The sequence below is a fragment of the Egretta garzetta genome, unplaced genomic scaffold (assembly GCF_000687185.1).
Source record: "Egretta garzetta isolate BGI_Z169 unplaced genomic scaffold, ASM68718v1 scaffold351, whole genome shotgun sequence".
NCBI lineage: Eukaryota > Metazoa > Chordata > Aves > Pelecaniformes > Ardeidae > Egretta > Egretta garzetta.
Window position 1 is genome coordinate 605,199 of NW_009258489.1, and position 22,657 is coordinate 627,855.

The 22,657-nt window shown below is 36.2% G+C and overlaps 1 protein-coding gene across 1 annotated transcript in view; it reads left to right on the forward strand.

Moving 5' to 3' along the window:
• Nucleotides 1–22,657, forward strand: part of VWA8 (von Willebrand factor A domain containing 8) — a 178,274-nt gene that overhangs the window by 6,667 nt on the left and 148,950 nt on the right. The window contains exons 2-7 of the mRNA XM_009645253.2: nt 4,088–4,218; nt 6,334–6,444; nt 17,941–18,108; nt 20,027–20,191; nt 20,601–20,650; nt 20,980–21,088. Coding sequence (XP_009643548.2) covers nt 4,088–4,218; nt 6,334–6,444; nt 17,941–18,108; nt 20,027–20,191; nt 20,601–20,650; nt 20,980–21,088 — 734 coding nt within the window. The remainder of the gene's footprint in view (nt 1–4,087; nt 4,219–6,333; nt 6,445–17,940; nt 18,109–20,026; nt 20,192–20,600; nt 20,651–20,979; nt 21,089–22,657) is intronic.

Consider the following 22,657-nt stretch of genomic DNA (forward strand, 5'->3'; position numbering starts at 1 on the left):
CTCCTGAGCCATTCTCAGACTCTGAACATGCACTGTACCAGAGGTTCAGGTTATGCAGCGGTCTTTTTTTTTTTTTTTTTATTCTGTTGAAAACTATATATATGTTGGCATCTTCTAAGTGCCTGAAGGTTATTCTGTTGACCAAACTAGAGTCATACAAGGACATGAGCTCTAATGTATGTTGTACCACATCTGGAACAGATATTCTTGGGAATCTGTTCATTTAACTGTCTGCATCTGAGCAGTGGGAAGAGGTAGGTGTCTCCTTCATTTATGGGATTTCTTCTGTAGGTGGGACACAAGGGCTTGCCAGCAGATACTGTCTGCTATCTCCAGTGAATCTTAGGCTTCAGTGAGTGTAGCCTGTGCCAAGAATTCAAGTATGAGTGAACTGGAAAATTTCCGAGGCTAGCATAGCCATTTCAGTCTTGGTTTTATCAAAAGCTGATTTGTGGATCAAACAAGAGCAGCTGCTGCATTTGCTTCAAAATCTATCTACATTTTCTTTTCTTATTTGGGAATTTCTCCATTCAGCTTCAGCTGCTCACTTTACAAAATGTTTGCGCAGATTCTGCTAGGTGTTGTCCTACTTACCACATATTACAAAGCAATAGAATGCAATTTCTTTCGCTGGCCATCCTTGATAGATAGGAATAGCAAATTGTAGCACCGACTACTCTCCTGCATGTGCCAGATGGTGTCTTTGAGAATACACTGTAGAGGCTTCCTACGCACCATCCTGCAGATTAAGAATATAGGGCCAGCTACTCAACTAGTGCAAATCAGCAGAGTGCCACTAAACAGATTGTGCAAACCCAGTTTGCGTTAGATGCTATCTGACTCATGGGATAATTAATAAAAATTGCTGTAATATACTTTATGATGCTTTTTTCGGCTAATTTGCCCTGTCTTCTAAATGTAATAGAAAATGATTATATGCTGCTTGTAGTAAAGTTAATATGCAGTACTTGAACAGAGAGGAATTTTTTCAAGTCATGTTAGAGAAAACATAAAAGCTTTGCAATGCAGATGCCACAGTAAAAGTAGTCTAGATATACAGAAATAATATTCAAGATAGTGTGTATGTGCATCTGAAGTTGCTTTTGAAAAACATACTGTGCTTTGGAAACAGTTCATGCAGTATAGACTGCATGTACAAAAGAACTTTGTATTCTTTGATGTTAGAAGGACATAACTGAGAAACTGAAGTAGGCTTAATATCTGGAGCGATGTACAGCTATTACATGTTAGAACAGAAGGAACTGACAAGTGGAAGCTGCTGTCATGACAGTTCACCTTAGGGAATGTTTGCTTTGAATTTTTAGCGTTATTTGTCATGGACTTCCTTTGGGTGATTTTGCAGATGGTCAGCGTGCTTTGTGATTGAAAATGTGTATCATCATTGATCCAGCTGTAATCTGTATGTGAGGAGAATGATGTGAATGGTGAAGGAATAAAACCATTTTCTAGGAAATGTATCAATAAGGAATTGTGTCTTTCATGTCCTTTTCTCAAAAAAAAAAAAAAAGCAAAGTTAGAAAATTATAGATTTTTAAAAGTTGCATTTTACATACTAATATTTCAGAGAAAATTTGGACTGTTTAAATACAATGACAAGGATATGAGTGCCTTGTGTATATGTATTCCTTAAGGTTTGCAGAGGGATCACGTTCCTAAGATTTTAGATTTTTTTTGAGTGCTGTACACTCATGTTCTCTTTTACATGACAGTTTGTCTTGCAGATGCTGCTGAATGTTCTTAAATCCTGTTTCTATTTATGGTACTGCTTTTAAGTGTGACCCAAGTCTTTTCTTGAGGCTATCCTAAAAATAAAGAAGATAGCTACACACATGAATTACACCAGAGGCGTTTGTAGTCATGCTGTGTCAAAGCTGGTTTTGCCATGCTTCTAATGCATGACTTTTGACAGGAAAGAATTCACTGTTTCAGCAAGATTTTCCAGCTTACTTGTCCACTTTAAGTAACTTTTTTTTTTTTTTTTTTTTTTTTTTAGAGAACAGCTCTTACAAAAATACACTAGAGGCACATTGGCATGTCCATACAACAGGTACAAGTAATAATGAATGTGCCTCTCAGTGAGATCTCTGTCTTGCAATTTTAATGGTACCTTTAATGTAATACATTTTATTTATATGGTGCTTTTCAAATTACTTTACCAGTCCAATAACACAGTTTGGACAGAGCAGTTTTTCTGGTGTGATGTATTACCCTTTATTTCCCAAAGAAGATATGTAATAGGAACTTTCTTATTTTCTTGAAAAATCTTGTAGAAAAGAACATGTTATTCTCTGTGAGGAATTTATTTGCATTTGGCCTGTTGTGTGTGGTATGTGTGATGTGCATTGCTTTTGGAAAACAATATTGCAGTGAAAGAGAAGAAAATATTCTTACATTCCTATCATCTTACCATACCATATATGAAAACTAGTTCTGGGCACACCGATGACAGTTATTCAGAAGACAAGACAAAACAAAAAAGCAAACCTGGTATGTTTATGTACAATTAATCTGATAATCCTAATGCATAGATTGTTCGCCTATGTGTGTGTTATTCCTGTTCATATTGGTGGTAAGGATATAGTAGATTTCTCTGAAAGTGGAAGAAGATTTCAAATGACTTTCCTGAGTGCCAGACCAAAACATGAAGTTAAAATTTTTGATAAAGTTTTCCTTAGCCAGCTTTATGCTTGAAAAATCTTCCTTGAATCTCATACAGTCATTTAATACTGTTTCTATGATCTTACAAAATGAATTTTAATTCCGATATACCAAGATTCATCAGGGAACTGAAACCCCTGAGAGCTGAGGGGCACTAGTGCTTGCTGTCCTTAACTCTGCCCCTCACGTACTGCCTCCCCTGTCTCAGCCAAGCTTATGTAGAACTGAGGCTTGATTTTTAAAGTTTTGGCTTCTAATTGCAGCCAGTAATCACACTGGAAAAAAAAAAAAAGGTAAATAGCCAACTATTAATTTGAGGATTTCATCGCCTCTTGCTCCCTTCTTACTGCTCTTCAGCATCCCAGACACCACCATCAAGGCTCCAGCTTCAAACCCCATCATCGGTCTTGTCAGATCATTGCTTTGGAAAGCAACCATATACATACATGCATACATAAAATCTCCCTCCTAGCATATTTGTGCTCTCTTTCTCCACCTGCACAAGTGCTTTTTCTGGTGTCTGAGAAAGGGCCAGGCTTTGGCTGGGGGGGTACGTGAAGGAGTATTCTGGGGATAGAGCGATATACGGCAGTGGGAATGGTACCCTTCCTTCAGTGTGTTCTTTCTGCACGGTGCTTTCCAGGGCTGCCGACATTTGCGTATATGTGGTAAGGTTTTTAGTTTAATTATAATCAGGTTATTGCTTTTAAAAATAATAACGGGATGGTATTCTTAATAGAAATAAGTGGATCTGCTTTGAGTAGGTTTTTGTTACAATTCTGGAAGCTGCGTGGTATTGATGTAATGATGTTGCAAAGTTTGCATTTCCTTGATAATTTAATTCTGTGTTTTATTGTGTCAAAATGTAAACAGAAATGCAGTTGTCTTTTAAGAAAATAGCAAATTAAATATATTCCTGAACATTAATCTTAGTCTGACGCAAGCAAGTTTGTTTTGTTTTGGTTTGGTTTTTTTTAAGATCATGATTCACAGAAACCTTGGCTGGATTATTAGTAGTTATCTATACTATATTACTTGATGCTGAGAAGTCCGCTTAACACTGAGTAATAAAAAACAGTCCTTGCATTGATCAATTTAATGTGAAATGAGAATCAACAACTTTTTTCTGTTTTATTGGTTTTTGTTTTTTTTTTTTGAGGGATGAAATTGGACAGGGAAAAAGGCAATAGGTAAGATAGGTGTATAAACTTATATGTAAATTAAGCAGTCTGATACAAGCTCTGTGTGTAATTCCCTGCTTTTCAGCTATCCAGCTTCAGGATAGCACATCTTTGTGTGATTGTTTTATTTTTGGAAATAAGAACAAAAAAAACCTGTGTGAATGGCCAGGTATCTTAAACGCTTTTCAAAATTAAATAATGTGCTCTTATCTGTGTTTCTTTCACAGTGACAGATTCCTTGGCCCAGTCTGTAGTCCACCATTTAAGATGGATAATGCAGAAAGATCTTCTTGGCCAAGATGTCTTTCTTATTGGTCCTCCTGGGCCTCTCCGGCGATCTATTGCCATGCAGTATCTGGTAAGTATGTTGGTTTAAATTCTTGGAGATATAGTCGTTAATGTCAGGTGGTCATTCCTCTACTAGCCAAATTGTAAAAGGTAGTCCTAGAAAATCTTACAGCAGGCTACTTAGGAGGTAAATAAGTTTTTTCCATAAATATGCTTTCCAAAGTTCAATTTTTGTAATAGATGAGTAGAAAGTACAGACATTTTAATACATGTTTTTCTGCTTAAACTCCAGGGGAAAAAAAAAAAAAAAAAAAGAGTTGGAAAACTGTGTTACCATATGCTATCACAAATGGAGAAACAGTTTGTTCTAGGCATTATGTATGTTAGAAGATGAAGATATCTGCCTACTGTTACAGACAACAAATCGTTTTTGCTTCGTTATATAAAAAAAGAAGTAAAGGATTTGGGAGAGGAGTGTTCTGAGTAACATTTGGGAACAGTTATTGTGAGTGATTAGAAAGAGTACATACGTGTATGATCCTCTCTTGGAGTGTGGGAAGGACTTGCCTACATCCATCTGCATGAACCATGGCAGCACCATGTGCAAAATTTCATGTTTAAGTCATCGGTGCCCTTAAATGATCAGGAAGAGGGGGTTGTCTGCCCCAAAAGGTGATGTGGATAGGACTTGTCTGCCATGAGCTGTATCTAGAATCTGGTTGGGCAGAAGGTGTATAAATAGTTGTCATAAAGATCAACCATTTCTTTAAAAATCAAAAGATACTAATTCAAAGACTAGATCTTAGAGATAAAGCATACAAGAGAAAGCTGCAAGATTTTGAACTTTGGAAAGAAGAGCAAAGATTTCTCATTCAGCATACCAGATATGCTACTTGATAGCTCAATGCATTCCTTAAAGTACATGAGAAGAGTTTGATCTAACCTAAAAAGAGGGCTTAGGAAACACCCAATATCCAGGCATGGGATGTAGAATGTGTCTTGTTATTTGTACCACTGTTGTATGCACCTGAGCTGTATTAGAAAGGCTGCAGCTTACTGTTTCCATGCTATGTCAAACAATTACATGAAGGCTGGTCTTTACATGTGAGATGATACATGCCACGGTCCCTTTAATGAAGCTACATAAGCCTGGAAAACTCTTACTTGCTCTGGCTGAAAACTACTACTGTGTGTTCATACACAGGGCTAATTGTTGAAGAAAACTCTCCTGTATTTCACCTTCTCCTTTTTTCCTTCAGTTATAAGAAAGTACAATTGTATCTACCTGCAGCATAAAGGAATTGGTGGGTTTGTAACCAATAGGCACTGGAAAAGTGGAAAGGAAATAATTTTCATGGGTTTTTATATATTTGCTTGATCTTTTTCATACAACTATAGTTAAAAGCTGCCTCTTACGAGAGATTTGGTAAATATATCATACCTTTAATTGAGGTGTAAGGGCTAGGAGCATGAATCGGTTTTCTAGCAGAACACATGATAACCCAGATATGGAAGTAGCAGGAACATCAGGTATAAATACATGGATTTCTTTTTTTTTCCTTTAAGATAGAAAATTCTAAGTATATCTCATCTTGAGTCAAAACAAGCAAAACAATAACCCAAGGGTTCTAATTTTTCAAATAGTCCATAATTTTACAGATGCAGACTGCATCTCATGACATTAAAGGGAGAGAGGATAAGAACAATATAGTTCATCAGTGTACTGGCAAAGCATGTACAGGTGATAATCACAACTGCATCACAGTATAAGTGTTACTGAGCAGTGAGAGTTGAAGCTTTTCAGTCTTCTCTGGAAAACTTCTGATTTTTTTATTCATGATTTGCAGATGCTGATTGTTTTTCAGAGTCCAGAACCAGAAGATTAACTTACAGGATGTTACAGATGTTCAATGGAAAGAATATATAGCTGGTTATTATGTTTTTAGAACAGGTTTGGGGAAAATAAAAGTTTATTGAGAAGAAATTCAAACCATTTTGTATGAACCAGAACACACTGTAAACATTTTAAAAATAAGAGATATTAGATTTTGTTCAGAGTTATTTCAGATCACTGCGCTGCTGCCTAGAGCTCTTTTGTACAATTATACCGCTAGGCCTATTGTTAAAGTTCACATGCTGGGATTATAGTCTTATTTTTGTAATAACTTGAGACTGTTGTCCACAGGAGCTAACAAAGCGGGAGGTTGAATATATCGCACTGTCAAGGGACACCACAGAAACTGACCTCAAACAGCGACGAGAGATCCGTGATGGTAGTGCTTTTTATCTTGATCAGGCAAGTTGCAGTCACACACCACCTAATTATTGTTTACAAGTAGTTTGAAGGAAGTAATGGTTTATATGGTGAAAAATTAGTATGTGGATTACAGACTGACTGACATGTTTTTGATGCACAGAACACTCTTCATCTCATTACTGCCGAAAATGTTTACCCAAGTCCAAGATACTCTGTCTCTTAAGATTACTACAGGGTTGATTTAGGCAGACTATTTTTCATATGCCTCTGTAACGAGGAGTGGGATCCATTCTGTGCAAGTTAGACAACCCCTTTTCTTGGTGTGTCTCTTCCCTAACACTTGTAGCACGTTAGATGTATTCCAGAAATGAATCTTCTGATCTAGTTTCACTGAAAAAGAGTTTAGCTCATGTATTTTAAGACTGCTGTGTGTTGTGAAACACAATCATAGTAAATGAAGACAATTGGGAGACTTGATTTGAAAGCTCAATGCTGACCTGGAGTAAAATAATGATTTAAACACTCCTGCCATCAGTATTGCCCCAACCCATTAGCTGATTTAGTGAACCATAGAGTGACTTAGGTTAGGCAGGATTTCTCTTTGTAAGTTATCAACGACATGTCTCCCTTTTGATTATGCAGATAAAATACACACTTCATTTAGAATGCTGTTTTCCTAGGTACCTAAAATTTGTATACAAGCTAGGTTTCTAATTAAATAGGGTGGGTCAGTTCCTCTAATGTAGCATGAATTTAAATGTATTATCTAAAACAATTTTCAGTTGATGATGCTATAGAGGTTAATGATATCACCATCATAGGAGTGATTTGTGCATGGAAGGGGAGATGGGAACAGGAGACAAAAGTGAACCTAGAAGCTTTGTTCTCTGTTTTAAAGAAACGTTTTCAATTTTTTTTCTTTTTTTAATTCCCAGTGATCTCTTTCTCAGCCTCCAAACTTTAAAGAGACCTTTAAATAGATTTTCTTGAAACCATGATAAATGACTGAGCTATGGAAGATCCTCAGAATGAAGGATAACTAATGTAAATAATTTGGTTTTTTAGTTACTTCTAGGACTTCAAATTATGTCATGCTTATCTGGAAATACGAGGGTTGCACAACATGAGACAACTCAAAGTACTGTATCATGGATTAGGCCTGTAAATGGCTTCTCATTTACCAGAGGATAAGAGGATTTGTGTAGGCTGTGGGGTTAACTCATTAACTCATGTTACCTCCATGCCTAACTGCTATTATGGACAACCTTATCCTCATGCTTGCTACAGGATAGTCAAGGTAATTTACCCCTGGTGTAAGAGCATTAGTTAACTAACATTTGTAAGAGCCACTGTATCAGGGACTGAGAAGCTCACCAAGATGTGTGTCTGTTAACCCCGTATTTGTCTGAAGGCTTTGATCCTGATGTAAGTATGAGGCAGCTTGCTTCACTTTGTACAAGCTGTTTTGAGTGATCTCACTCCAGTAAGAACACTCTAGGAAGGTAAAGGTCTAAGACTACCTTTCTTCTTCAATCTGTTGGAAATTTTCAGTTAAAAGATTTTTACCAGAATCCAGCACAGTAGTACTTCAGACCAAGAATTCCCTTTAGCAAGATACCAAAGTACTAAAACCAGTCAGAATCATGATGTCTTGCATCAGTTCATGTGTTACTCACCACATATGTAACCAATGTCTGTTTAAGCTGTGAAGGGAAAATAAGAAACTAAATTATGGGTATTCAGATAGCACTTTTAAAATATTAGAAACATGAAAGATGAATCTTGTAGAAAGTGATGTTCCACCTGAAGGTTTCTAACCTTACATTTTAGTTAAAGACACATAAAATATGGTACATGGTTATGTTTAGAACTATCACGGATCTAATTATAGCTCAATAATAAAAGGGAATAAAGTTTTACAGGTTACACTGGGGGTTGGATTTTAATTAGTTCATTTAATGACTTTGAGGTTTGCGGATGGCTGTACCAATTCAAAACATTACAGAAGCCAGACACTACTCTCTTTAAACCCCAGACCGTGAACTGTTTCAGGACAGAGAAGGCTATCAGTAGGTAGCCTTAACAAAATATTCCCAAAAGAGCTTGGATTGCTCCCATTGCCATAGGTGAGCTAAAGAGAAGTTGAACTCATATGAGGGACTGAAGATACAAGCTATGCTTTTCAGATTTACATACCATTTCCCTTGCTGTGGATTCTCATGCTTGCTCTTCCTGACACCCAAGAGAAGACAGCAAAGCTTGAAAGTCTGGTTTCCAGAGCTGCCACTGTATGAATTCTGTGGGTCAAATAAAACTTAGCTGTTGTCTAAGATAGATGAGGCTCTTTGCATGCAAGTCATAATATAGTAATGTAGTTACCTTACACTTTGAATAATAATATACTGTAATGAAAGCTGGCCTCTTGTTACCAGAAATAGCTTTAATATAGTGAATCATCAAATTTGCAGACCCAAAAAGATTTGTGAAGTTGTCTGTGAGTGATTGTTAAGATATTATGGTTGCTTATAGTTCTACATTTAATAGTGACAGATTAAATACTGTAAATTGATATCTTGGAGGTTTCAAAACAACTGATACATTTCCATATGAAGCTACTGAATATGATTGCAGTTAGTTATTTCAGACAGATTTGGAAGATGGTGATTTGGAAGCAGTGATTTAAATTCAGTATTGAAATGTGTATTGAAAGGCCGATGTATCAAATATCGTTGCATATTAGCATTTCTCAGTGCTAGAGGGAATAAAATGGGAGATTTGGAGTTAGGAAGTTTGGAATTCTCAAATTCATGCCCAATTAAAATCGTGTAAAATGAAGGACTTATAATGGGGTAATGGTTAATTACTTGTTTTCATTCAAGTACTGGTAGCAGAAAATTCTGTTTTCTTGTCTTTACCTTGGGCCATTAATTTTGGTTTTCAGCTGTTAATTCACTGTTAAAAGCCTCAGAAATGCCATTATTGCTGTTATTGACAATTAAGTAACCTCTTGGTTTTATTCTGTAATTTGTTGCATGGGTTAATTATGTTGTATATCAAGTAATTAGTTAGAATTAATTTATATTACTTGCATATTTAAATGGAAGCTTCAAATTCTGCTTTTATTGATAGAAGAGCTTGTCTTGCAGAGTGGTTTTCTGGTTTTGTAACTTTTTGTAGTTGACCCCCCAACTTGATTGAACCAGTATGGAGATTCTAATATTAGCTTATGGTATTTTCAAAAATTAAAGAATGAGATGTAATATTTTGATGTCCTTTTTTGCCATTTCTTATGCAGTTTTGCTTTTCATTGTGTGTTTACAGCTATAAAAGGCACACCTCTGGTTTAAACTCTTACTATTACAGCCTCCCACATTTTTAGTTAGTACATCAAAGAAAATCCTACGTTGTTTTAATGTAGTGGATGCAACTGGGAGAGAAGCTAAGCCATTTTGTTAGTGCTTGAGAGGTGTATTGCTCCAGAATTGTGCCACAAACCACGTTGCCTGGAATGCCTGGTTTTGTTTACCCTGCATCTTCCAGCTTTTGCATTAAATGAAACCAGCTTCCCAAACACAGACACTTTATTAAGCATACAGTCTTTTCTGTTTGGGACAATCAAACTAACTGAGGTTGGAATAAGTAGAAAAATATTGTATGGTTATGTGCTGAAAAATTACAAATACAATGTCATGGTTTTGAAGATTTCCTGATTAAGCTGCTTCCACTGAGTGGATAAGTATGTATACCACTGTCATTTCTGTATATACAGAGTTAAGAATCAGTTTTGGTGCATCTTTGAACTATGTGAACATACTCATTTTAATAGAATACTTTTGCATCCCTAACTGCACCAGCATCATAAGTTATACAATGATAAAATGTAAAATTGATTGTCAAGATACCAGAAAATTATCTTCTACCATGGCTTGAAAGACTTAATGTAGTAATCAATTAAACATGCAGAGTGACAGAAATGACAGCTTAAACTATCCTGTCTGTAAAATGAACATGACATTAAATCCCCTGGAGTAGCGCTACACAGACTTGAGTTTGGTTTCTTTTAATCAAAAAAGGTTAGAAAGATAATTATAAAATAAGACATGGGACTAATTGAATGAAATTATAATCATATTTGAGAGCGTGTGTGTATACATATGTATATATTTTTGTGTATACATATAAAAAATTCTTTCTTTACCCTAGCAAAGAGATAGGTAAGAGTAATTCAGCTTTTAAAAAAATTAACCAGTGAGTGCAAATTGTGTAATTCTGTGACTTAGTAACTTACTGCTTTAGAGGCGACAGCGGATTTTTGATGTGCTGGTAAGTTAGCCACCACAAAGGCATTGTCAGAAAGTATAACTTAGTTGACGGACTGTCACTGCAATATCTATCTATCTAGTACAAGGAGCTGGATAGCAAAGTCTGTAGAAAGAAGAGGCAAGAAATACGGTGCTCCAGAAGTATGAATGTTAGTATTAATTTTCTTGTTGTGTTTGACATTTGCACAGGAGGATGAAAACAGTAGGTGGAAATCAATAGCATTTGCATGAAGTTAATCTTTATTGGTGTTGACATAGTTTATCTTGTATCTAAAAAGAAAATGCATGATAAGGACCCCTACATAGTAGCCTCTTAACTCATAGAAGTGATTTTGGTTTAATCATTTGCTATACTTCTTTTATGTTTCTAAAAGTGTCAGCATTTAACTGGATTTGTTAGGTTAGCAGTTCAGACTCTGGTATCTTGTTTTGATGTCGAGGGCATATAGATAAATGTCTGTGATGTAACGTGAGGAATATTACGCCTGTGTATTTATAATTCCTTATAGATTAAAATCAAAGCTTTGGGGATCTTATGTTTATGACTGTTACATACATATTCCACTTTCTTTTCAGCTAGTATTTCCTACAGTATGGGAAGAGGTGATGCTTTGTAACGTGGGGTCATGACATTCATACGCAATGTGGACTTGATGGATGGTGCTGTGAATCAAAATGATTTACAAGTGATAAATAACTTCATCGTTTTTAGATATCTGTCAAGTACTTAATTTCCTTTTTATTCTGCTACATATCAGGAAGAAAAATTTAAATAGCCCATCTCCCTTACTCTTGTCCAGAAAACAAGAGTTGTATAGAATGAAAACAAAAACTCTTGGGTTTCTTTGTAGATATTTGCGCTGGTAAATCTGTTCAGAAACTCTGATTGCTTGCTCCTAGGCCTGCTCTCTGTCCAAGATGCAAAATGTTTCACATACGCGATGTAGACATACTGTTGTGCAGGGTAATACCTGGTGTAAAGCGGCTAAAATGGCCAGACCCTGCCTAGGTGGGCACCTAATCTCTTATAAATACAGTTTACAGGCACTGTTGCAAAAAGACCTGACTGTTGTGTTAGGGGAAGGGATGATGGAAATAAAACAGATCACTTGACATGTGGTAGTTCAAAAAAGGGAAAAAAAAATTATGTGGAGGAAGCTGAAATCAATGGCTGGAGAAACGAAAATCAATGACTATGAAATGAAAGACTATTCCAGTTCTTGTGGCATTAACATATTTATGATCTCATCATATGTCGATTGACTTCCAAGGGTAAACTTTTCTAGCCTAGTTTTCTGATTCAAACCTCTAATAAATGCAGGCTGTTTCTTTTTTAGTTGCTTTTCTTTCTTTCTGTGCCATGGTGTTGCATCATGAATTAGGTGCTCACCAGTTCAGGCCATTCTACATCACTGAAACGTTAACTACTGCAGAAAGCTGGAGTCTTGCTTTGGATACTAGCTAGCCTGGCTGATGGTGCTCTGGTATACTGTGATTTCTCTGTCTTTTTTTTTTTAAAATAAAAAAAGGAGTGAACAGCAGTATTAAATGCAACTTGCCCTGTAATTTTCCTAACCTCACGGGGGAAAATTAGCTGTAAAACCCACCCAGAAAACACTTGATTAACTCAGCGGGGAGGTAGGCTGAACAGTGAAGATGTAGCTCCCCCCTTCCATTACAAAGGGAGAAAAAGGTTGAATTATTTAGTTCTTAGATTACTTTTTTAATTTGACTAACCACGTTAGTTACGATTATATTGATTTTAATAAAACCTGAACATCACATTTGGAATATGTGTAACTCAGTATATTTGTGGCCTAAATTGTAAAATGCAAAGCTATAGTATATCATCGTCTACAAAGTGAAAAATTTTGAACAAAAAATAGAATAGACGTTTCAGATGAATAGTAGGTCTGTTTGTAATCTCATCTTTCAGTGGCATTGTACATTCAGAACTTTTTTATCACATACATGTTATTCTAAACAACTAACGCAAGATCTTACAAATATTTAAGGAAAAATATAACAGTAAGTTTTTATAAAAACTTGACATTGTTGCTTTGAAACTGGTTGAACATGGCTTTTAACAGCCCTTTATCTTCCTATTTAATTTTTGATAATACTTCTATTTTGGAGGAATTCATCCATTTCAGTGTTGCTCAACGGCTTTCCTGTTTGCTCAACTCATGAGAGAAAACAATAACTAGGGAATGAAGAGGCCAGGAACTTGAAGAAATACACTGAAAGATATTCTTTGGTAGAGTCACACCATGCTGTTTACTCTACAGATAGCTTTAAAATCTAGTAAAGTAGATTCCCCAATAGGAGACAGCCTTATATGCTTCACTGCCCTCATCATCTGTCTTTACACTGTCTCGAAATTTCTAGGTAATTTGCTATTTCATATAAGTATTATAAAAAACTTGATGATCTTATTAGTTCTGTTGCATCTTCTTAAAAGAATAACCTGAGGCACTTGCAGTAAATTACAAGTCTTGCTCCATGTCCTGTTCCTTCTCTGGTAAAATGAGGGGTAAAAGCTCATAAGGTTCTCCACTCTGCATCTGTCATTTCTTTTTGTGGTATCTTTTACTTATTAGTCTTCATGATTTAAATTTGAAAAATTTGTTTAATTGTACTTAACCTATGGAAAGAAATTGAGAAGATATCAATTTCCTCTGAGTTTTTGTGGTATTTGGTAGCTTGGCAGGTTACAGGGACTCAATTTAATGTCCAGCTCCCACCCCTGGAAGACAGGCTGCACCATGGATATAATAGTTCAAGTTCTGTTAGCCTGAATGTTAGTCAGCATCATGTTAGCTCAAAACCAGCCGAAGTTTTGTATTGTCTTTACCAGATGGTCGTTAAGGATCCCTTTTCACCGTAAGAGACATCTGGACATATCATTGTTGGGATGTTTATGAGGTACAGGAGTGGAAAGACTTGGGTGGATGAGTTTGTGTGGGATGTTGTGCGGGTGGTGGGAACAAGATATGATGCTGGAAGGGACATCTGAAAAGGCTACTTGTTCTCTTGTTTTTCCACACTGTAGTTTTGGCTGCTGTGCTTGAGTTGTCATTACAGGGATCCGGTTTTCAGACCAGGGGCAAGTCATCTTCTAAAACCAAACTTATCTTAAGGTAGCTCCTTAAAAAAAAGACACTTATTTACTGATTACAGTTGAACAATTTCTAGCAACAATTTTTTAATACGGTTCAGAAATGTACCCTGTACATCATATTCAGAATGATGCCCAGGTCAGCAAAATTAAAGCCCTTTCGAGTTCCCTGGGAACCTTCCTCATGGATTTCAGGGTGACCAGAGTTTTCTGGTTTACAATATGCATTTTCCTGAAAAAAGATAATTACCATTTCAGTTCTGGTATTTTAAACTATACTGTTAAAATTCCTGTGCCTTTACAAGCTATTTTGGTCAGCTTTATAAAAATGTTCTCCTTTCTCTGGCGTTTGTACGTTTCAGTATGTGCATTGTGGTGAACTTTTTTCTGTCCTTCTTGCCTTTCTGACACTGTATAACTTCATCCACGTGCTTATACGCTGTGATTTATGTCATAATTGGGGTTTACAGCTTCCTGCAGTTGTCATATTTTGCACTGCTCAAGTGGAGGAGCTCACAGTGGTTCAACTATGGGAAAGACAATGAAAGTCTGCATAGGGTTGTTTTGTTCTTAAGGTGGTTTTGCCTTTAAAGATAAATAAATATTTTCGTAGGTGCAGTATGAAACCAGGGTAAGCAATCTGTGTTACGTATTTGTTGCATAAAGCCATTACTGTGAGAGCAGCGCTGTGTGAAAGGTTTCTGCTCCTGGCCTGCGGTAGCTGCAGGTATTCCCTGGAGCAGGTATCCAGGTTACCACGCTCCCAGAGCCCTAGGAGCACGGGTGGGAGGCAGCAGCGTCTGTCCTCCTCTGATCAGCAAAATCGTCCCTCACTGCCGTTACAATAAATCTGAAAGTAAACATTTAACAAATCCCTCTTGGCCTTTTAACAAGAATTAATACTTTCCGTCTCAAGTTGCACAGTATAAGCCCCCCATGTCAAACCGTATATTAAACATTTAGAACAAACGAGGCTAGTGAGAGAGGGAGGCAGCGCAGCTATTTCTGGGTTTTCGTTATAGAATTATGAAGATTTGTGTCTTGGAAACATTTTTAAAGAATGATTTTCAGTGACAGATTGCAAACTTACTTTCCTTCCTCTGATTTTTTTAATGCATTTTAGTTTCCATACCAATCCATCAATACATAGATAAAACTGAAATAATGATTCAGAGACTGCCTTGTAGTATGCCTAACTTATTGCAAAACCTTATTACTCATTACCAACCAGAATGCAGAAATATCATAGTTCAGCCAGAGATATGCAGCTGTTTTGATCCTAAGAGCAGACTTTATGCTATTTAACCCAAGAACTTTAGAGACGGATGAACTGTACGTTTATTTCATTGTGTTTTGGAGAACAATTTCCAATATTTCAAATATGCTTTGAAGATATATGAGGAGCACAATTTGGAAGAAAGCCAGTCAGAGTAAATTAGCTCCCAGGTGGTGGTGGTGTTATTGTTGTTATGGGGTGTCTTTGATTAGGAAGTGAAAAGCCATGGTTGTACATTCAGAAATTTCGGAAGCTGATTATAAAAGGTACGTATAGGTAGGTAAAGACCATCCGTAGGATATCCTTTGAAATATCATTGTACTGAGCAATACAATTTTGAATAAAAACTTCAAATATTTTCCAAGCTCTGGAATCGGTGTACTTTTAAAATTTTGATCCTGTAAGCTGATAATCAGCAGGCAACATAGTGTGTAGTAGGCTGCTCCTCAAGATGGCACTGCTAATGGAGAGCATTTTCTTTCTGGAGGTTAATGATTGTTATATACATCCTGATATTTGCTGTCTAACCCTACAGCAGATAGTCTTCGTGTACAAATTCAAGAGAGCGATTTATGTTGATACTGGAAGCCTGTTTTTTCAGCAAGCCTTCATCCATAATGTGTGTGTCTCAACATGAGTCAACAAGATTCTATGGATACTCAAAATATTTTGAAACCATATGAACAGAATGTGTATTTTCCTCTGGCTAGTAAAACTCAGTCATAAAGTCTTCATAGAGTTCTAAGATGCAGAATCCAACCAAGTTGGCAAATAAATTATTTGTTAAAGCATATTCTGGCTGTATGTCTAAACAGCATTTAGACAAAATAGCATTTTATTTATGCCAGGTATTGGACTGGCTGCTGGACACTCAGGTTTTCTATTTAAGCAGGTTGGAACAGATTCTTGACTTGACCAGTGACCTTCCTAGAGAAGAATGTTAGTACAAAATTTGTCCTTTGTACAAATTTTATGGGACGAGGAGAGAGGAATTTTATATTACCCATTGGTAGAGTATGATGTCCTAAATTAAAAACAAAAGAAAATCAGTTCATATACTGATGGCTTTTAGAAAGAACTGGTGATTCAGTGGAAGAGAAATATATAAATCTGAGGACTGTTCCTTGTTTAATGTGATTATTCCAGGTTCCTCAAATACTGATTATGATGCTAGATATTAAAATGTTATATAGAATGACTTTCAGAGGAGGGAACTTGATGTGGAGATGTATAGCAGGATTTGTGAGGACCTTTTTTCAGTAAAGCTTGCTTGAATCCAGATTAGATACAGGAATTATTTCCATCTTCATAATGATGTGAAAAGCTTGCGTTATGGCTAATTTGCCATTAGTTATGCTTCTATGTGGTACATAAGAAGCATCTAAATTAGTCTTATCATTTAGTGTCATCTTTATCTTCTCGGATAGATCTCTGATTCTGTTGTATGCTTTGTACCATGTAGCAATGCATTTGTTGTGCTGAACTGTTCTTTGTTTCTAGTTTATGCTTATGTCCTTTATACATCTGCTTTCATATGTAATTCTTATTTTTGTTCTTGTTATTTTTGTATTCTGGTACCTCTTCATTGTTCTTTCTTGTAACTTCCTTATTTCTCTCTATCCCAGTTTTTGGCATCTATTGTATTCATCAGAGATTTCCATCTAGCATCATATGACAGGTTCTTCTGTAGGAGTTTATAGGAGACATGCTGGGAAGAGATTTCATTTGTTCTCCCTTTGCAACTGTGCTTGTGTCTAAAATTGTGTTAAAATGTAATAGCAACGCAAAGGAAGACTCTTTGGTGCCTCTGAATGTTGCCTGTGCCTAAACCTGCCCCATTATTATCTGATTAAACTTCTGCAAATTGGGAGTAGACAAGAATGCATTGAATTTCAGAGTCTTTTACTGGACAGTAATTGTGAATATTAGATATAAAGTGTAGTTAATTTACCTGAGTGAATGTCATTGACTGCAAGAAGGTTGCACAAAATTACCAGCATCAGAGTTTAGTTTTATGTTTTGGCTCTGTGTTATGCACTTAAATAAACAGCCACATGTAAAGAACTAATAAAGTGAAACATAGAAAAGAAATAATTTTCTATCCCAGAGGCTCCAAAGGATTATCAAATTAATGGCTACGTTTTTATTCTGGTTTTGTAGAAGACCATGTTCAGTCAGGGAATGTAATTCTAAATATTTTTAATTTTATTACAGCTTTTAACATCTGATTGTTTACAGCACTATTTTGTTTTTATCATCCATGTTTGGTTTCAATAGACTTCAATACTGAAGCAATATACTGAGGATGAGTTACACTGGTGCATGGTCAGAACAATCCAAAGGAATACCTGACATTTTTCTAAGTATTTTAATATAATTGTAAACATGTAAAACCACCTTGATCATATGTTTTCCGTATAAATAGCTGTCCCAGAATTGTTAGATAGTGTCAAAATACCTGAAAAATACAAAATATTATGCAACATCAAAAAGAAAAGGTGCCACATGTTAATGCATACTGGGCATACACTAAAATGTCTGCAAGGTTTTACATTTTATGCTCTTGGTACAAAATACTGGAACTTACTTTTGTCAATCCCTCTAATAGTTAGGAGATAAAAGTCCAGCTCGTGAATGTGTAGTACTTGTTAAGGCAGTCAGCTGTCACTCCTCCTGATCACTACTGATGTGAATCTCACTGATTTTTACAGAAATGAATGCTGTTTTGGGAAGCACCTGGAGGTTCTTTTTCAGCAAGATTTCATGAGATATGTAATGTTTATTTCTGTTAAAATATTGTTTTTTTTATTTTTGAAAAGTGTGCAGTTCGTGCTGCTACCGAAGGCAGAATCCTCGTGCTGGAAGGTTTGGAGAAGGCTGAGCGGAACGTCCTGCCAGTGTTAAACAATTTGCTGGAGAATAGGGAAATGCAGCTTGAAGATGGTCGTTTTCTCATGTCTGCAGAGCGTTACGACAAGCTTCTGCAGGTATGGAAATGCTGTTTGGATTTTCCATTTTTGTTTTCCTTGATAGTACTGAAATACCATTATGAAGGAAAGAGTACATATGAGCCAAATGGGGGAAATCTCAACAGGGTGTTTTTTCTGGGATGTTCCGTGGGATGAAATAGGCAGGGTGAAAACTATGTGAGAAGTCAAACTACTGCTTGCAACAACAAAAATATATTTCCATCTGTATCTTGTCTGTCCATATGAAAAAAGAGTAGTCCATGTTAACCTTGTATGAAGCCTGTATGCTTCTAAAATATGAAAAGAGATTTAAGTTGAAATTCCTCCTGTGAAGTTCAGAAAATGCTTTAACATTGCAAAAGCCTTGTTCCTAAGCATTTAAAATATTAGGTTAGCAAAAAAATGAGGTCAGGGTGGGAGACACTATATTCATCAGTGCTGTCTTGCTTTAGAAAAGTTAATGAATTTAGAAAAGTATGTGTAAACAGCCGATCTAAATGATAGGAAATGGTTAGAGCATTTTCATTTGATAGGAAATGGGATTTTAGTGTCTGCTGCCATTGCTACTTTAGCCATTTTCCTTTTCTGGGGGGCTTTGAGTCCTACTGCTTAAATGTGAGTGGATACTTTTCAGGCTTTCATCAGACAGTTCCTGGTAGTACTCCACATCTTACTTTCATGTAGTTTCCGATCATGTACCTGTCAGTGTCCCGTAAGTCTGACCCCTGCTCACTCATGTTTCTGTCTGTTATACCTAACCGCAGTTAGGTATATAATTCAGACTGATGTGGAACAGGAAGGAAATTTGTAATAAGCCTTCTGTCGTTGATCCTGATTTGTATGAAGTTGCCAACAATGCTGAAGTGCTCTAGTGGATTTCTGAGAATATATCATTATTCTCTATGCCTCTCATCTGTGGTTACAATTCTTCTGATTCATGCTTTTTCCAAAAACATTTTTACGATATTTAATTAGTAGATGTAGTTGTTGGAAGCATTATTATTGTGTTTTAAAAGTAAACTTTTAAAATGTAATTGTATTTAAAGACTGAAAATGAGAATTCAAACTTAGACAGGATTTGGTTGCAATTATGCAAAGCATAATTTTTATGCTATCTTTTCTTTTTTCCTTTTCAACGCTTTTCTAATGATGAAATATCTCAAAATGGGTGCCTCAGGCACACTGCTAATAGTACATGAATTAAACAAATCTCTTGCTACAATACTAAATCTAATACTGTTGTTTTGTTGTTTGGGGAATATTGTGTTATATAAGCTAATGTTCATTTTCTCTTCTCCTGTGTGAATAATTACTGTACATCTAGGTCTGCAGGAAATGTACTCATGTATGGTTTCAAGGAAGATTAACTGTGATGTGGGAAGGCTAAAGAGTGCATTTTTTTTGCACACAATGAATCTTTTATGTGGCAACAACTGAAATACAACATTTAATGTCCTCATGAAGGAGTCTAGTTCTGTATTATAATACAGCATAATTTGTAAATGAAACTTTTAAAATGCAGACTTTAGTCTCCTTTACAGTTATAAGAGAGGAAAAAAGAAGAAAAAAAAAACTTGCTCGTGGTAACCCACTTCTAATGTTTTAGAATAAAATAAATTTTGTAGTCTGTTTATTTTCTATTCTTTGTGGAAACAATGTTGTAATGATACCTTTTCAGCTTTAACCATCTATGGAGTATTCAGAAAGCTGCACCTAATCAAGCACTCTGCCTACATTCATTTTGGAAAAAACTTGCTTTTACCATCCACAGATTTGACTAGTTCATGCTTTCTAGCCCCTCTGAATGAAAGATGAGAACATTACCACATTTAGACTGAAGAACCAGGGCTGTTAGTCAATCTGCAGCTTAGTCGTCATAAGATTTTAATGATGTAACTTTTTTTTCCCTCTTTTTTCTTTATTTTAATTAACTTAGGATCATACAAAATCAGAGTTAGATTCATGGAAAATTGTTCGGGTTAGTGAAGATTTTCGAGTGATAGCGTTGGGCCTACCAGTACCTAAATACTCTGGTAACCCTTTGGATCCTCCCCTTCGCTCTCGATTTCAAGCTAGAGACGTTTATCATCTGCCCTTTAAGGTAAGTGTCCTAGCAGAAGAGTTGGATTATCTGTACTGAGTAGAGCCAATATTTTGACGCTTTGTTTTACTTACCTCACCTCTGAAAAGAATCCTTGAGTAATAAATTTATCTTAAAGGGTATTTTTCCTACTGTGGCCTAATAAATTCCTGAAAAGCAGACTTAGAATTGCCAAGGAATGCTGCAGCAGAAAAATAACTTACATAAAACATATAACCCTAAAAGAAAGATTTGATAATCTTTCTTCTTCTTTTTTTTTTTAATAAAATTAATTCTCTGTCAAGGAGTGAGTAGACTTCTCATGTCTAAATTAGAGGGAAAAGTAGAAAATGCCTCATACATCATGAGCTGTGACCCACAGTGTGATCCCAAAATTAATTTACTCTGTGATTTTATGTTCTGTTTTCAGGACCATCTTCAGCTATTATATTCAATTGGATCAAACATTTCCACAGAGAGGTAATTTTTCATAATTAAAAAAAAAGAAAAATGGAATGAATGAAGAAAAGCGGTGTCTTTTCAGGATTCCTTGCTATTTTTGTGTCTTCTATAACTGCATAGAAACCAGAACTGAAGAAGTTTTTTAATATGTGTGGGTGTATGCTCACACAGCTTTTCGTATGCAGCCTTCATGTAATGAATGCTTAATGCTTTAGAACTTCAATCATACCTTACTTATTTGCGCTCAGAAATAGATTCAGCATCTTATACTGTATGTAACTTTTTAGGCTTTAGTATTTTAAATATACACAGCATGTATAAAACTCTAATTACTTTTTCCTATGCAGAATTTCTCAGCTCCTGTCTTTTGCTACAACTCTCTGCTCTCAAGAATCTTCTACATTGGGACTTCCAGATTTTCCTTTAGACAGCTTATCAGCTGCCGTTCAGATTTTGGTATGTGCATACACATATGCTGTGAAACTGTATGGGCTTAAAATTTCTCAAAATTAGATCTGGATTATTCGCGTTGTTAGAAGAAGATTAACATGAACATTTAAAAAATAAACCCCCAAAAGCTAAGGATGGTTTGATGGAGAAAAGCCTCAGTCAAATATCTCTGGATAATACTTTAACAAGTATATAGCACAATGCTGAAGGACAAAGTATGGCATGACACGAGGTTTGTGATGTGATTAAATGTATTTTAGTGCTCAAAATGATGGTTTATATTCTGCTGAATCACCTTGCCTGACTTCAGGGGCATCTGCTGTTTACTTAATGACACTGAGGTAATCAGTGGAGAGAAATAAAAGTCACAACCTAGACGTGCTTCTGGTTTACTGGTATGCATGTAAATCAGATTGATTGCATCACAAAGTTGCCTGTTACTCTCCATTGACACCTAAAAAGACCCAAAACAACTATTCACATGTGGGTATAGAGGGCAGTTAAGTTGTATGAGATGAAGCCTACCTTAGGTCTTTGGGTTGGGTGGTGCATTTAGAATAAACATAGACATAGAGGGTTACCTGAAGGTGCAGGCTATGCACATCTGAGGGTGCAATACTTTCTGACAGCTGCAGCCCATAGGGAAATACAACTGTACACTTGGTGAGTTCACAGTGGCAGATCAGGCAGGTCAGGACTAAAGCTGTGGCAGCCTTTCTGCTTTCCCTGCCAGGCTTTTGTCCCTTAGACTTTATAGTTACATGGTAAAAAGTCAAAGGAAAAACAGAAGGTGCCTCCTGAATGAAGTCAAGGAGATGAGATCTGTATAAAGAGAGAGAGGGCTTGGTACCCTTTTGCATGCGGGAAGATATGGTCAACCCAGGAGGGTAAAAGACCAGGACAGCTCCTCAAACCCTCTCTCCAAGGTGCAAGTGTCTCTAGAAAGGACTCTTAGGATAATTCTCTGTGTCTCCTGTGAGATCATTTTACCTATGGTACTGCTCAGTGGCAGATTACATATTTTATTGGATTATATACATTAAAACATACCAATTACTTGTGTTACTGTGATGCTCAGTCCCCTCAGTTGTGCTGGGTGCTTGCAGACATAATTTTTTTCTGAATTAGTGATACTACATCAGATGTTACGAAGTGATTAAAATTCAAGTTCGGAGAAATTAAATGGTATTTGGAGGGCTTTAGGAAAGAAATGTGTGTTGGATTTTAAAATAAATTGCAACTTTTTATTCTTTGAGCCCTGTAGTGAAAAATTATTTTTAAATGAATGCCAGATGGCTTTCAGAGTAATGGAAAGAAAATGAGCCCTAAGCCATTATCTAAACTATGGAATGAAGGAAGCATTTTATTTTACAGTAGAGAATGTGAAGTGTTATCGTTGTATGACAGTGGCTTTTTTAGGTAGATGAGAACTGTTTCTTCTAGAATTAGTTTTAATCACTTGGTTTTCAAAGCTGACTGTTCTCAGTGATTCTAGCTACACCATTTTTCTTTCACATGCTGGGTCACTGCCATCCTCTATGTCTAGCTTGGTTGATTTAAACATTTAAAAGTGTG